The 16,891-nt window shown below is 43.7% G+C and overlaps 1 protein-coding gene and 1 long non-coding RNA gene across 2 annotated transcripts in view; one reads left to right on the top strand and one right to left on the bottom strand.

Moving 5' to 3' along the window:
- LOC111269902 (uncharacterized) overlaps positions 1–11,582 on the top strand; it is a 43,125-nt gene extending 31,543 nt beyond the window's left edge. Inside the window, exon 2 of the long non-coding RNA XR_002685991.2 lies at positions 10,811–11,582. This is a non-coding gene — a long non-coding RNA (uncharacterized LOC111269902). The remainder of the gene's footprint in view (positions 1–10,810) is intronic.
- A 301-nt stretch (positions 11,583–11,883) lies between these two features.
- The window catches only part of LOC111269901 (uncharacterized), a gene marked incomplete at its 5' end in the record, with an annotated part of 44,011 nt that continues 39,003 nt past the window's right edge, over positions 11,884–16,891 (bottom strand). Inside the window, 3 exon segments of the mRNA XM_022849815.1 lie at positions 11,884–12,901; positions 13,344–13,842; positions 15,838–15,994. Coding sequence (XP_022705550.1) covers positions 12,884–12,901; positions 13,344–13,842; positions 15,838–15,994 — 674 coding nt within the window. The 3' untranslated portion in view covers positions 11,884–12,883.

Here is a 16,891-nt window from a genome sequence, read left to right as displayed (position 1 = left end):
CCCAACAATGTTAAGAAACCAATGTGGGCCTTGACCAACAAATGTGGACAGATTTGTATGGTCGGTCTAGTACTTGTGCAGTGCAACAATGCTGAACGGGAAGAAGCAAGAGATCGAACGTTAGCTAGAAGGGTATTGGGCGACGGACATATGCGGGGAAGCTCACTCGACCAGGTGACCAACGAGGCGTGGTCAAATCATCCAGGGCCACCCTAAACCTCCGACCTCGATCCTCATTTCGTTGCCTGCTGGCCCATGTTCTTTGCAGGATACATCCAAAATCCTCTTTGCAGCAAGCCGCAGACTTTAAACTCGACGCGCGTAAACCTCATCTCCTATTTCTTGTCTCTATGCCTTTGCGCCAACCCTCCTTGTTTCCTCAACGGCGCACTCAGCCGTGAAGTATCATAGGAGAAAGCTGAGGGCAAGGCCTGTGAAGCCATAGATGAGAGAGGGAAAAGGGAAAGTGTGCGCAATGAAGAGTCACCAAAACGGTCAGGGGCGGCGACTCTGCTGCCGCTGTCGACGACAACGACGGAGACGGTTAGTGGAGAAGCCAGATCCTTGCAGAACAGGGGTTAATCACGGTTCATGCCGGTAGCCGTCTTAGCGGAACAAGCGTGGAGAGGGTCCACATATGCTACATATGGACAGTCTACAAGGACGTCACAGTTGTCCAGGAAAAGGCAGCAAAGCCGGAAAAAGTAGAAAACGAATAGTAGCAGTTGTGGAAAATGATCGCCGACAGGAACAGCAGAATTCGAACAATTGAGATCAGCAACCTTCGACAATCGGTCTAAATGAGATCATTTCTCGCAGCCACTGCCAGTTGTTGGTGATGCGCCGTTGCAATTCAATGTTCGTTCAGCAGGCGTACGGAAATGATGCTCTTTTCCCTACTTCATTTCCGCGCTGGCAGGAACATCCAAGAAATGATCAGAGCTGAGAAATCCGTAGCCGCTGGCATATTTGTGTAAATGTGGATAAGTTACTATCTAAGAAAGAACTAACAGGGGTAGGCTAGATACGGAGCCGGGTTAAAGTCAATTATTCTGAGAAGGGCCAACTATCACAGATAAAGGTTGTACGACGGTGCTGATGGTGGTGCGTGATCAAAAAGTATAATCAATGATAGCAAAAGACTTTGAACAGCAGAGCATTGGTGTGCAGCTCCTTGTGATCTGAGCTACACGAATATGGGCAGCTGAAGAAATGCAGTGGGCGCCTGGGGCGATCGATGAACAGCTAGCGATGATCTAATGATCAAATAGCCTTGTGTAGAAGATGAGGATAAAACTATCAGTCGTGTGTACGCATCTCGAGAGCAGTTTCTGTAAAGCTAATTTATGGCCGCCGCCGCCGCCGCGGCCATCGAGTGATTTTAACGAGTGATTTTAAAAAGTACCCTTTGAAATAGGAATATATATAATTATCCTTATACGTTGTCCCTACGACTAGCACATAGTGAACGCATTGATAGTCACGCATAAATATTATATCACAACGGTGGTCTACAGCAAAGCTCATGTCAACTAGCAGACTACGGCCGTCTAGAAAGTGACGGACCGATGTTTTTGCGCTCAGGTGCGGCCATATAAATGTGTTTTTCTGTTCACTGGAAAGGCAACAGTAGAAAGAGACATATGCTAGATGAATATAAGAGGTATAAAATGAATAAGCTAATAATTGCAGTAGGCCATATGTAGCGTTATGTCCTATTTTCCCAGCGAAAACAAATTCCGCGATTTATGTCGACATGTTAAAAGCGGAATAGTAAAAGTTGCGTAAAAACTCGGCTCGGTCTAGTCTTAATAATTTGTACCGTTATTTAAGGTGCTCTCTAGGGAGTGTGCTAAACCACTATATACAAGAGATGGTATTGTTTATGCTGGTCGTGGTGACAAATTACGTTAATCTTAACCTTCTAACTGAAACAGTTTGTCTTGATTACCGTTTATAACTCGCCCGTAACCTAGTGTTTAGACCTGCTTTCTGTTTTGCAACAATACGGCGATCCTTAAAAATGGATTCATTAACTTTAGATGAATGTCTTGATGGTGTATCACCAAGAAGCATAGACAAAAGCAGCCTTGTTGCATTGGTCTCTGAGTGACTGACGTAAGCTGTGACTTTGTTAAGATGGATGGGCTGATGGGCATAGGGCATTGTTATGCGCACGAGGATCGCCACTGGTTATCCATATATGATCAATTGCGTGTGTCTAATCTCTTACTTTTCGAGAAACAGTCTGCCAATACGACGATCATAATCTTAAGATAATTCCACACGTAATTATTTAATGCAGTGCCATCAGAAGCAATAGGGAAATGGGCGAGCGTTATTGTCTCAAATGAATCTATCTAGCGACAGCATCGTTAGATCCCCTATCATCTTCCTCTATATATATACAGAGAGAGCAAACGTTTGCACTGGTTAACTTACATATTTTACCTATGCACAGCACTTTTTCAGCAGTTAAGCATTGCCTCTGTTCCAAGGGCTAAACTTGATAAATAGGACAGTACTTCCTTTGGGTATCTTATAACGCTCATTGCGATTTAACTATAAAGCTGCGACCATCCTTTCTGAGGAACAATAGCTTCGTATAATTACAGCTTACTATTTAGTCGCCATTGCTTCTCTTACAAACATATTTGTATATATGTGTATGTTATACAAAACAACATGTCACAATGTTTTCTGGTAGAATTAGCCAGCCTATTTATTCACTTTTTTAAGCACCCGGAAACGTTCAGGAGCCTTATAACGGCCTCTTCATGATTCAACACCTCCTCAATTGAAAGCTTGCCGACTTACGATTCAGGACAACACCATTTATTATAACGGGACTGAGATCTCGTAGCACCTTAGATGTATGCGTTTTGTGCTCTACAACTCGAATTCGCTCGCTTGTTATAAACCCCTGTTAGCGACCTTTTTTTTTACTACTGTTTTTTTTTAAATTTTCGACCCTTGTGGATTTGTTTGTGTGTATCGATGGTGACATTGTGTAGAGCGCTGACGAATCGAATTGTTAGTAAAAATACAGACAGTGTAAGCAATGCCCTTGGCTTGAGTCAGTCTTAGTTGCCGAGTACTATTCGACCCTATGTGAGCTAGTTGTTTATCTACAGAGCTCGTACAGCGGCTTGTGTGCACGAACGATAAAATGATCGGCCGCGATGCGTCCGATTGTTTGCTGCTACTGTCGTTATTGCAGTATTTGTATAAATTTTTTTTGATGGATCGACTGATCTAATTATAAGAACTCGAATCATCTCTCCGTCTATATGGAAAAACGTTCCAGTAGAGATAATATGACGGCTCCGTTATCAGTTAACGTGTTATGCGTTTTTATCATGCGTGTTCCATGTTTTACGATCTTTGTTACCAGTTGTTACTGCCTGACAGAAGGCCATGATACTTAGTTGAGCAAACCAGCTTTGCCACACTGCCGTCAGTGTATAGAGATAACTCGCGGTACGTACGGAAAGTTTAATCCGTCGTGGTAGATTTAATCAAGAATCGATTTTTGTAACCATCTGGATAGAATAATACGGAAAATAGGAAATAAAACCGTTTACAGCATTTAATGCAATTGGACATTGACCGTGTACCTGCTGAATTTATTAACGATGTTTTTGCCTACGATATTGAGATAAGAATGCATAAACGCTACGAATTGCATCGTATTAGATTGTATCCAGCTAAATCGTATTTTCGCCACACATTGAAAGCCTGGTCGTTCTAGATGGCACTCCAGTGAAGTGCCTCGATTCCCTCTTGCTCGCTCGTTATTTGTTGCGACCGTTGAGTGAAGAGAAGCGCGTCCATTGCGTATTCATTGAATTGTGTATAGCGATGTCTAATTCGTCATGTATTGGTCGTTTTTTTCGTATAGGCACTTTGTCTAGGAGAATGTCGGACATAGAAATGAGTGTCTACCTTCGTCTTTGAAGAAAGCCGTCGGCGGCATTACCGCACGATAGCCACCGGGCCAGCGAGAACACTGATGGGGATCATGGGGACAATGAGTGACGTCGGAAGCCTGCGTGTCTCTGTGTCTATCTGTGATAGTGATAGTGAAGAGGAGTAGGAGACGCCAATCACGCAACCAGCACAGGAGGCTTCCTGCGTCTGGTAGTAATAAGATAATAGGCGATATAATGCGATATTCAGACTGGACCTCTCTCGGCCGACCATGGGTTAACTCTCTTTACACTCGAACTTATCGTGTGCTTCGTCCGATCTCACTCTCGTTGCCCTCATTGTCGCAACGCTCCATTCCAATGTGCGGAGCTATAGGCGTGCTAGTGCGGGACGAGTCTGAGTTCATCGTGGCATGAGCCACCGCAGCTCCCTCCCGTGCCTGATTGAGAGAAGGGACTGCTCCCTATCCTCCCAGCTTGGAAGCCTCTTCGTCCACGTACAGCTTCTAATCTAGGCGGCTACGCAGCGTCGAAGACGTGTCCCATACAACCTCATCCCCCAACCATCGTTGCAAAACTGCTTACCGCATACAAAGAATCGCATAGTACTGCACCAACAGCCAGCCAAGCAGGCGGCCGCCCTCAGGTACTCACACACACAAAGACACACACACGGTCACGTGCTTTCAAAGACACGAAATCGCATTCACATTTACGCAGACATACGACTATCACGCACATACACGCATTTATAGTACACACTCAACCCCTAATTATCCCGCCGCTGACGCACTGCTGCGTAACTCGTAAGAGGATTTCAGATTAACGCTATAAACGAAGCTAATTAATATAATTATATCTCATGCGCCGACCGTGACGAGCAGTGAAGTAGGCCCGTTTTAGGCTAACTGGCTGGAATTGTATGCAAGAAGAGAAGACCAGTTGGGTTTGGGCTTTTAGGGATAGCTGAGCCAGTCCCGGATGGATGGGGACTGTATTCTTCCGAAGCAAGCAAACCTATCGCCGTCCCCCTGTAAGAAGGTTAACACCTATCATTCTCCTGCTTCTCCTCGAACGCCTCCTTTTCGCTAGCGTATACCCTTGCGCCACCGTCGTCGTCGTTACTCTCAACGCCTTGCAATCTATCTTGAATCAATGAACAGACGACCTAGAGCGAGACGAGCGGCCCGAAGAACCGAACTGGCGAATGAACAGCGAACCGCGGACGCCTACATACTCCGCATGCCGGTCTAGATATTGCCTGCCTGCCTAGGTGTCTCGATGGCGTTATAGTTGAGTTACGGTGGCCGAGCATGCTCCTGGGTCTTGAGTGAGCCATATTCTTCGATAGATAGCGCAGCACGAGGTACCACGCCATAGACGTGTTGTAAAGGGCTGAAAAGGTCCTAGATGTCATTATAGACAGGGGCATAGTAGTGGATAGGTACACCATTCATTCGTTTAGTAGGTACAGGGCCAGTGGGAGTACGCGGTCGGCATAGGACCATGTGACTTGTCGTACGGAAGGATTATAGAAGGAAAGGAGAGAAGTCCGTGGAAGCCACTAGAAGGGCACCGTCTGCTGCTGTATGAGGGGGCCCTTGAGAGACTGAAGCGAGACGCGCAGATAGCGAGCAAGAAGGCTAAGGTTATTTTAATAATAGTACGTGTGATGTTGGTGATGATAATAATAGCAAAGGGGGACGAATGAACCCCGTCATTTCTATCACAGCTAGGCCCGATTTTGTCGGGTGTTTCTTTCTTCTACTTCTCTGTTTAAATTAACGTTTCAATTTACATAAAGCATGTAGATGCATGGCTGTCTTAAGGATAGTTCGTGGAGCAGGATAGCTTTTGGTTTGGCAATCTCGGTCCCATAATGATGCAGTTTTAATAATTGTTCTGCATTGGACCAATTGGATATCGCTATACGAATACACACGACGACGACGGCCAAATGGATCTGTGAGCCTTTCTTAAAAGATGGGTAAAAATGCCGAGGTGAGACCAAATCTCTGAACAGTGCTTCGAGCATTATCCATTTAAAGAGAACTTTTGTCAAATACGAACCAATCCTAGCTGCTCTACCAGCTGTTACCCATCGCCATGTTTTTTGTTGTCAAGGGCAATCTGAAAGTGTGGTTATTATTTACCTTCACACAAAAAATACTAAGTTTTTTACACATCACTGTATTCGTCCGCACTTGTTAGAGCAGAGGGCTTTGGCAGTGTTATTTTTACGAGAGTTTGGTGTCTTCTATAGCTGACTAATTTACCTTATTTTGCCTAACTTACAAATTTTCGTCCCTCGATATACAAGTACTTTCTTTACCAACATATTAATTGGAACATGTTTTTTTTTTCGATAAACATAGAATCACCCATAAGACAAAAGGCTTATATGTACTCGTACACGTAACGAAACTTCATGAGGGTATTTCACATAGCTCACATGAATCCATGCTTGGGCTCCTTGCTTACTCTCACTCTTTACATAGGTTTATTGTCACGTAGGTTCGTAACAACGGAAGTCTGATCCTGTCTATCGGACCAAACCTCTCTGTCCTTAGGTTGCCGGTAAGTCTGCTTGGTGGACCGTGCCAAGATACTTCTTTTTTTTGGATGGTTTGAAAATGGCGGTGAGTCGATCGGCAGCCATGTCAGTGGTTAGACCTCTTCTCGAAGCTTTCCCCCACCGCACCGTTCGCCACACTGCATCGCTCGCCATTCTTCCACAGCGCAGGCAGTGCCTCGATACTGGGCCCTTTGGTGGCCCAATCTTGGTGCTTGATGTGTGCAAAAGCCGGGTCGGCCTGTGGTGGGCTTTTTCCCTGCATAGTGTAAACTCAATCACGTGGCCGTAAGTTTTGTACAAATACAGTTATAAAAAAAAAATAAGGAAGAAAATATCTGTCTCTCTTGAGCTCGTTCAGCAATGATGACAGACTATGCGTTCTTGTACAATGACTCTTTCTCACTTTTTCCCAATTTTTACCCCCTACCGCCGTTTCCTGTCTCTCCCCTATTCGCTCATCTTGCGCATCTTCCTCTGTTTGTGCCCATATAGAGGACTCCAGCTACGTTTGTCTGCCACTAATCTGCAGTCAATGGGCCACTGTGAACGGCCCCCTCTGAAGCTACAAAGGTCTCTATTCCGATGCTCACCCCCAACTGAGTTTTTTTTATAAGAACCTAACTGCAAAAACCTTGAGAGTGAACAAGTGTGGGTAAAAACGGGAAGATTTTTAGTGGGCATTAGTTCTAACTTTCACTGCTATGACTCCCTTGCTTTTTTGTCGCACTTTTTTCCAGCCACTTTTACTGCTTCGATCGCTTTTTCGACACGTAAAGTTGGCCACACAGACATTAAATATCTACTCCACACTTGCACACAGGCACACACCAAGTCATACATTTACAGTCACAGACGCCCACACACGGATATACACTCCTACCCATACATGCACACGCACACGTACACGTACACGTGTTCAAACCATTTTGCTCTCCTGAAGCCTCCTGACTCTGTGCGTAAGACTGATCTTTGCTCTAAACAATTCTATTCAGAACTTTGAGAATGAGGGTGAACTTCTAAACGCAACAAAGATCGGGCAAAGCAGTTCGCGTACTGTAGCCAAGCTTCTATTAGAAAAGTTCTCTATTTGGGAGGGACAGATTATATGAAGATCGATTTAAGAATTATATAATATGAAGCTATAATAGCGCTTCTATTCTTTTTGCCCACAGTTTAAACCTCTATTTATACACAAAGAAAGAAAAGCCGTATATAATTTTTTTCCTATCTGTTTAAGCAAACGCTTAATATTAAAAAGGGCTTTTGTGCTCCTTCCGAGGTACATAAGCAGCTAAAGGGCTTATTGTCAAACTGGCCCACTGAGTTGCTACAAGCCCAATACTCAACGACCAGCATACGGTGAAAATCATTATGATAATTTGAATATAGTCCGGCGATTTTGTCGCAAATTATAGATCTCAGCCTACCCCGCCTACCGTCAGTTCCATTACTGTTTTTCAAGATTAGTTTCTTTGCTCCCATTGAACCATCTCGGTGCCAGTTTTTTCCATTGCCGACTAAATCTCCGAATTTAAAATCCATATTTTCATCATTGCTTCCTTCCTTCCTTCCTTGTAGAGCCATGTAAAGCGTTGATCCTTCGCTTCTAAGCTTTGCCCCACCATTTCTGTCGACAGGCAGAATGGAGCACATCGGATCTTGTTCAATAACGTGATCGTACTCGATGTTTCCCTCAGCCATACTTGCCAGGAGTCTTTTTTAACCTACATATGGTGGATCCTTTCAGCCCTCAGAGGCGTCGTTCTGGGCTCTGGAAGGCACGCACGAATTTTTTTCAAAACCAATCACCCATATCCCATGTACGGCGGACGGGTTTAATTAAACCATTACTATCACTATCTCACGATAGTGATAGTAATGGTGCTCGACTAAAAATTGCACATTGAATCCACTCTTAGTGATTATTTCGTTTGATAATTTCTTATTTGCTTTCCTCTATCTAGGCCATTTTAGAATGGGTAAAGCTTACACAGAGGGCTGAGAAGGAAAGCGCGCATGAATGCCGTGTGCCCTTTTTCTGCTCCTATAGTCGAGAGAAATTTGACAAACTGACTCGGCTCGAGAATTCCAGCTGTGCGCTGGAAGGTGTATCGGCGTTGATCCTTTGTCGTTGCGAAGGAATCTAATACATGTCATGCCACGGCGCTCGTACTGGCCGAACCGATCCGTGTCACAACTGCCAACCGCCCTTTTGCTAGCAGCGCAGTGAACTCGGGGGGCCTGCGTCACGGTGCACCAGACTCCTTGGTCGCCATAGCACACTGTGGTGCTAGATACTCAACTTGGAGGACCAACATATGCCCTCCATCTACGACCCGGAAGGGGAGTTCATGGGAAAAACGGCACGTGCCAATCTTTGGACAGAAGGCCGCGCCTATATTTTGCGTGGAAGTTCTTAGCTAGTACAGGGGACGCACTCTCACAGCTCAGCTACTAATACAGGCTGGTCTGCTCTCTGGTTTAGCAGCGTCTCTTCTGCATCATCCTAGCCTCTTGCTTCGTGCAGCGCCTTGAAAAAGGTAGCCTGAGTCCGCTTTTTTGGACCTGCCCAGGATATCTCTTTAGCTAGACAAGAAGAGTGCAAAGCGTTTGCTTTTTCCTTCAGAGATATGAACGTACACTGCCTTAACCGACCAAAAAGCGGCTCTTGTCATGGCTGCCATCATATCTGGCCGCGTTTTGCTTTTGGAAGTAGTCGCAGATAGCATAGGCCATATCGCGAGCTACTGGCATGACCTCCTTCCCGAACGACGTTTGCGAAAGGAACGCAATGTAGAACAAAAATTAAGGATACGATAGCTAGCCTGAGATCTGTCTCTTAAGGGCGGAACGAACAGTCTAAGCCGAGGCCAACTGCCGATTCACAAGCTTGCCTTGTCCCCACTCTCCTGCCTATAAGCAAATACAAAGGAATTTGCCTGGAAGCAGATTAGGCAAGTGGCGGCAGTTGTCGGTCCACCAAAACCGACGACGGGCACGAGGGGGATGTCGGGGCAGCAGCAACGGGCGTCTCCGCCGATCTGCTTGGTGGATGGACTACGAAGTAGAGTTGGGGCAAAACCAGGAAGGCAACGGCGACATGACGGCGACGATGGCCGCCGCCTACTTAGATGATGCTGTCGTGGGCCGTCGTGGTGATGCTGCTGCTGCTAATCGTACGATAATAATAATAACGAAGGGTGAGGCTGCGACTGCGATTGTCGCCGTCGTTGTTCGACTGGCGACTCTGTCCCATAGGCCTAGCCGGTAACTAGGTCGGCTGGTGGACTGGTCAGCGAACAGGGTGTAAACGAATAAGCTGGTCTGTATGGAGCAGCGGCGGAAAACGGACGCGCGCAGAGCTTAAATGTGAAGAATGTTGATTAATGAACTTTACGTTTTGAATATTTTTTCGCCTGTTGGCCCTTTTTTCTTCGCCGGTAGTGACACGTTATTATTCTAACCAGCTATTCTCGATAGCATAATCGTATGCGCGTTAAACCGACGAAAGTGAAGCGGCGTAAAAAAGGTAGGTCCAACCGAATGGTCAGCGGCCGTAACGGCAGCGAGATACCAGTAGACGCTAACCCTTTCCTGTCGCTGACGCGCGAGACAGAGCAGCGAGAGCTGCAGCAACAGAACAGATCCAGTCGGGGGAACAAAGGATTGAATCATTTAAAGCGTCAACGAGCAAAAACCTTGACATTAACGAGACTTGACATTAATACAACTGTCGGGGTGCGAAATCAAGGCACACACAATGATACTACACTACTTATAGTAGAATATAAGGAAAAAAACAACACGGTGAGCTCCGTTTCTCATAAAAGTATACTTGATCATACCATAGGTGCGAATGTTAATTTCAGGGCCCGTAAACTAATCCGCGAGAATATATATGCTTATTTGGACATGAAATAATGTATTTTTAATTGACCAACTATAATTTTAGCAAATCTAAAGGCTTTGCCTGGGCAAATCTTTGTCGTCCTGGAAAAAGACTAAAAAATAGCCCGTTACAATCAAAAATAATTTACCAGCAGGTAAGTATTTAAAAGCCGTTGAAAACGTATATAAAACTAATTAATAATGAATAGTACGATACTAGTGATGTCTGCTGTGCAACGTACCCTAAATATGTATGCAAACTAATCGCACCGTTACCTTTGTCTGAACTTCCTTCTTCGCTTAAATACGCTGATAAAAAATGCCGCACTTGTTGGATAGATGCGTCAGTCAACGGAATTATGTATGCATTTACCGGCGAGTAAGCAAACTACTTGAGGCGTCCCCATTGAATTTACAGGATGCCAGCTAACGGTTGTCATACCGTCCTGATCTACGTTGCATTCATAGGACAGCAGATTGCAAAAACAAACCGCGAAGGCAACAGTAACGACAGACCGCCTCGCTAATACTGCCGTTGCAACGGTGTTAGATTGACGATGTTGCCGATGCTGCATCTACCGCTGCTGCACTTCCTCTTAGCGTTCTGGAGGATTATTAGCACACTATCACTATTGTCACCGTATCAGACGGCCATGTGGCTATGTCGCTGATGTTGGAGACGGCACCGCTGCGGGATGCTGATTGTGATTCTGCCTCGGGTAAAAGAAGGCCACTGGACGGACATCCAATGGACAAGGATAAGGCCAAGGGTCTCTACAACAACAAGGCGGGACAGCTCGAGTTCAAGCCCTGCTGTAAGAGGATCTAGCAAATGCAGCGGACCGCAAGCACCGTAATGGCAGTGGTGTGCCGGGGCAAAGGGGGCTTGGGCGGAAAGGGCAGGGGCGGAGGGCTGCAGAAAACGAGCAAATAATAGTAAATATTTGATCATCACCCACCGGGCCCGGCAGACCCACCACATTCTATATAGATATATGTATGCCAGCTCCCTCCTTTTTTCCCTCTGACCGCTTTCACTCTCACTTGGCATTCTTCTTTCCGTCGACGTGTACTTACGCTTTCTCTGCCGAATGCTGCCCTTCGACCACTGACGGCACCCGCTTTCCTTTTTATCTGCTTGTTCAGTTGACGTTAATAAATATATCTACAAAAATCTTTTATTTATCAAATCTTCTTTATTGTCTTCATTGTTTGTAGCATTAGCAAAGTCTTTTGATAGTCTGAGAATAACCAAGCAAAAATAAACAACGCTAAGTGGACAGAAAATTCCCCATGGAGACACGAAGAAAACTCATTGAGAAATGGTAAAAAAACTTTTAGTTCAAACCGAACAACGTGCATGTTGTCCATACAGTATCCATACCTAATTATGTGGTACTAAAAACTATATCATTATCGACATCCATGTAGTTACTATGCGTGAAGTTGCTCTAACTTAACACAATACGAACACAAAAATACACTATATCATCTTTAAACATGTGTGATTGTTTAGTTTTTATTAATTACTTAACGACTCACTGACATGTTGCATCGATGACAATTGCTAGCTGGTAATAATAATAATAAAATAATAGTATACATAATACTTATGTGTACTAAGAGTTCAGCAGATTGGGTACCTTAATTTTTTTTAAGATATCAAACAAGATACTTCTGCATAAACTACCCAATACTTTGCCAGCTTTTTGCGCCAGAATATCGGATATGCCTATGTATTTATCACTTCGCTTTTGCCTTTTGATAGGCACACTTTGAGGGTAGTGGGACCAAAATAGGGCTATTTCTCTATCTAAAGACACTGGTACTGTATGAGGCATGCAATGTATATATAATGGTGTCATCTAGAACTCGCTTATAACAGGCTAACTTAACTTAGAAAACTTTCAGATATTTGGAATATAGAAAGGTTCCCTACGAACTTGACGACCGATAATCTTCGGGCCGTACAGTTTACATACATAGTTTCAGATTGAGATTCTTAAAAAATAAAATAAGGAAAGCACCTGTTCATATAACGATGACAAATACAAACAAACAAATAACAAACGATGGATATATCATCTTAAGATTTTCCTTACTTTCAAGCCTTAAACAATTTCTCGTATTCAACAAATATCTAAAAAATTTCGTAGTTTTTTGTAGCGTTATAGCGCCAACCGAGTGCTGCATAGATTATTGTCCTACTCGTATCCTATATAAAAACACACCAAATTGTTGCGGTTGTTGTCCTTTAATACAGCTATGGAAAAAAAAAACCGTGTAAGAAGAGTTAATGTGGTCAAAAGCACGTGGTGATTTGTATTGTTACAACATTGAGACGTTTTCTAAGAAAGGACTGACGATAATGATTTAGTTTGCCTATTAAGATATGGGTTAATTTCGAAACAGGAGCAACTAGGGTTCTCCTGTGATGAAGCGATTCCAGTTCACAGCTTAGGAATTAACAGACGCTTCCATATAGCGCCGGCTAAACCGGATTCTCTTTCTGAAATCAAAGTCCAAAATCAATTTATTCTTCATTATTTGATCTTCTTTCTTTGTTATTCTGGTGTAAAATACTATAATAAGATAAAAAGTTGATGAATTGAGTTGTGCCTAAATATATTTGGTACCGTTGGCGGCTGAAACTACACTATCTATTCTAACCGGCCAGTTAAGTAGAATAAAGACGTTATTTCCTGTTTATCTATGAACAAGTTTTTACGTACATATTCCATTTTTGCTAGTCGTGGCCAGTACTATGGATAAAGGAAGCAATGTTTCTATTGGTGCCTAGTATAGTTACTGTCAGACATTAGGCAAAAAAACAAGTCTAAGGCTAGTGTGAACGGCGTCATTCTAGCTGGTGCGTTCTCCTTGAATCGAATTTGCGTAACAAGTATATAAATGCTTATAACAATAGATCAAGTCAGATGAGCATAACGTACCTGTCGAGTCCAATAGGAAGTCTTCTGAAGGCGATTTTTTGCCTCCGTGTGAGAGCTGGTCCCGTTATTGCTGGCGTTGTCCACATATTGATGACTCTGCGAACTGTGATTACTGCTGAGTGTCGCGTTATTATCGTTGTATGACGACTGAGAAATGACGACTGGTACGTTCATTGCTATAAATGTGGTTACTGGAGATGGAGCTGTTGACGTTGATGTTGTGGCGCAAGAATTAGGTGACTCTGATAAGTGATGTTGCTGGCTGGACCACTCGACCACCGGGCTCATTCCATTTATGCCGTAATAATGGCCAGACACACCCATTCCAATAGGGCCGCCCACACTCGCCCCTACGCCCATGGATACGCCTCCTAATGATGCTCCTATGGTTCCCATTGCCTGGCTTAGCGAAATGCTATCGGCTCGGGAGTGTCCGGCAACTGCAGAGGGCGCCTCATCGAGAAGCGCTTCTAATTGATTAATGTACTTTATCGCCATTCTAAAAACAATTTCGTACATTATTAAGTTAAAATATATTTATTTGGTACTTATAGTAGTATAATATATGATACTATCTATAAGACTAGTTTCTCAGTAATAAACATACATGATTTATGGGCAATGTACTTAGTACAGCGTTGTTCCTTCTATATTATAGATAAACTATTTGGTCTATCCCATTTAAATAATACATTTTATAATTTCTATGCATATTTAGCTCTTTAGAAGCTCTTTGTTGTTTTTAATAATTTTTTTTTTTCGATTCTAGCTAGGTGAGCTTAGCCATCACAAGTATTGCACCTTTACAATAGATCTATTTATGTTATTTCTTTCTTAAAATAACATATATATATAAGAAGGCTGTTACGGTGGTATAGCAGGTAGTAAAAGAAGAGTCGAGCAAAGCGGGCCTAAAGGCTTCAATATATCCTGGTAAACATGTTTACAAACAGAACTACTCAGTGCATATAGTTTCTCGTCGTGAGTCTTGTCGAAGTCGTCTGACTAACTTTGGTTGGCCCTGTACGCGGCGAAACCGTGCGTCATCAGGAATGACTTCTATGAAGGATAACGCAGAGGCCAATGTACTAGACTGGTTCTCGTTGTAATGTAACACTTTATCAGGCGTTCAACATGTTGTTGAAATGTATTTGCAGCTGGCCGAGTGGGGTTATCCTTTTCCATAATGATAACATGAATAAGGGTTATAGAAACGATAATTGGTCGAAACACTTAAAAAAGAGGTTTTGCAATGATTTCAATCTAGATATATCCCAAATCTAGACATTTGCCTGCTCCTTTCCAAAGGGCTTTTGTTCTTACCGAAAAATACTATGAATGCATACATGGCATACGATTGGGTCGGCAAACAGTGCTGACACTTGGCCACGGATTATAGCTGCCGCACTCATCGATGAAGTAGTCTATTTCTCTCGGTATGTTTGAGATAGGTTTAGTAAAAAAAAACACCCAGCGTTCATCTCGAACTTGTATTCACGATTCTGTGCACGTTTCTCATATGCTCAATTGGCCCATAAACAAAGTGTTTGTGATTTGTTGTTCGTTTCTTCCTTCTGCTTCCTTTTTACGTATGGCTGCGTAAACATGACATGGCTGCACGTAACAGTACGTGCAGGAAAATGGGGCGCGCTCGCGAATGGTCAGTCGCTTTGTCGACGAAAAAATTGCAATGTTATTTTTGTTGTTGGTCTCGCCGTTGCGCGGCGCTGTTACAATGGCGTGATCGCTGCGGTTGTTATATATCAATGCGTTGGGTGATCGCATGGTGACATAGGTTTTATTAACAACATTGTACCTCCCACTGCGACGACGTTGAGACGGGTACAATCTTAGATAGCCCGTATCAGATAGCGGTTAGCAACAGAAGTGTGTATGTGTTGCATGCACACCATGTTACGCCGAAGTGAACCCCTCTCAAACATACCCAACCCCAAAAAAGATAAGCGAACTTGAGGGAGACCCACTGAAACGGCTAAGCTTCGCTAGTTCGCGCGCTTACCGCAGAAGAAATATGGGAATTTTTTTTTTTTGTTACGAGATCCCATCGCAAATAGTGATATATATATACAGACTGTAAAACGTTCCATGAAGGTATGCAGACGATGCTGTTTAGCTTATTCTTGAGGTAATTCTTTCAACCGATTAGGGTACAGTTAGACTAAATACCGTCTGTTAGTTATGTAAGTTAGTCTATATCTAAATAAACCATTACAACAGATGGTCTGGTCTATTCGGAAACGTATATATGCATATATATATATATACCCTTTAATAATTCCCACGGGATGCTGCCGTTAGCTACCTTGCATTCTAGTATTTTGGAGCCAGAAATTGTGCGCATTTTGCGAATTGATTTATAGTGGCCATCATTGAAAGGAGGGGAACGTGTCGAATCAAAACATAAACTGCAAGGTCGTTTTTCTTCTTTCGACAAAACTTCGGTTTTATTGTATTGTTTCCATATGTATGTTACCTGAGCGACTCGATTTTGGAAAACTTCTTTCCCGGTGGTTTACAGCAAGGCAACTTTTCGCGAAGGAGATCGAAGGCTTTGTTCATATCCTTCATGCGACTGCGCTCACGATCACACGCGTTTCTTTTCTGCTCCTCGCGACTCAAGCCATTGTACTCTGCAAACAAATTAAGCATACTATTGATGTCCTACGTAATAGTTCATTCTCGCTAATATACATCTTGCCTTTACATCTTGTCTTAGTGTTACCGTAGGTTGTGCTCTCATACCAATGGCCAAATGTTCCTAAGCACATTTCCTTAGTCTAGAGCCCGCATGTCACACTGATCTAAACAACAAAGGCATCACAGCTCGATATTATAATGGGGCCGCTTTATCGTTGAGATATTTTACACGTTAGATAGTGATTGACTTCCGTAGCTAACGTCCTTGCGGCTACATATATTCTCTGTCTCGGTGAACGTTCTCACAAGGACGTCGCTTATTTTCACTCGCCTTTTCTTTTTTCTTGCCTTTACAATGGTAAGTCAGATTTAAATTTTTAAATATTTCGCTTTTGGCAAACGCCGGCCTTTCAGTCCCCTTGCCGAGTTGTTCGCTATTCGCCTCCTGCGTCCTTGTCCTGATCGTCACAGTCGATAGGTGCCGGTCTACGATTTCGGCAACTGGACGTCGCTGACCCACCTCGGCCACATCGTTTCGTCCTCGATTGCTACCGCCATCGCTACTGTCGCACTTTTTCGTGCTACTGTCGAAGATTTTCTTTCCCAGAGGAGACATTGGAGACCTAGCTTTAAAAAAAGGCTGCAGCAGTATACCATACAGCAGCGACCTAGCGACATCCTCTATACGTCGCAAATGTGAGCCTTCACTGTCGTTCACAAGCAAGGCCGTTTCCGAATACCTCCCTCCGTACATCTGGTGTCCGTAGTCCCTAGGCTCTTACCTTTTCATGGCATTATTACACGACGGCATGGCACTGGACCAACGTAAGGAGCAGTAGATGTACGGGAATTGCACAGCGTTTGCGTTTTCCGCAGCGCCTTACAGCTAG

The sequence above is a fragment of the Varroa jacobsoni genome, unplaced genomic scaffold, assembly GCF_002532875.2.
Source record: "Varroa jacobsoni isolate VJ856 unplaced genomic scaffold, vjacob_1.0 scaffold_1423, whole genome shotgun sequence".
In the NCBI taxonomy this organism is placed as follows: domain Eukaryota; kingdom Metazoa; phylum Arthropoda; class Arachnida; order Mesostigmata; family Varroidae; genus Varroa; species Varroa jacobsoni.
Note: the sequence above shows the minus strand (reverse complement) of the source record. Positions and strands in the feature narration are given on the sequence as shown.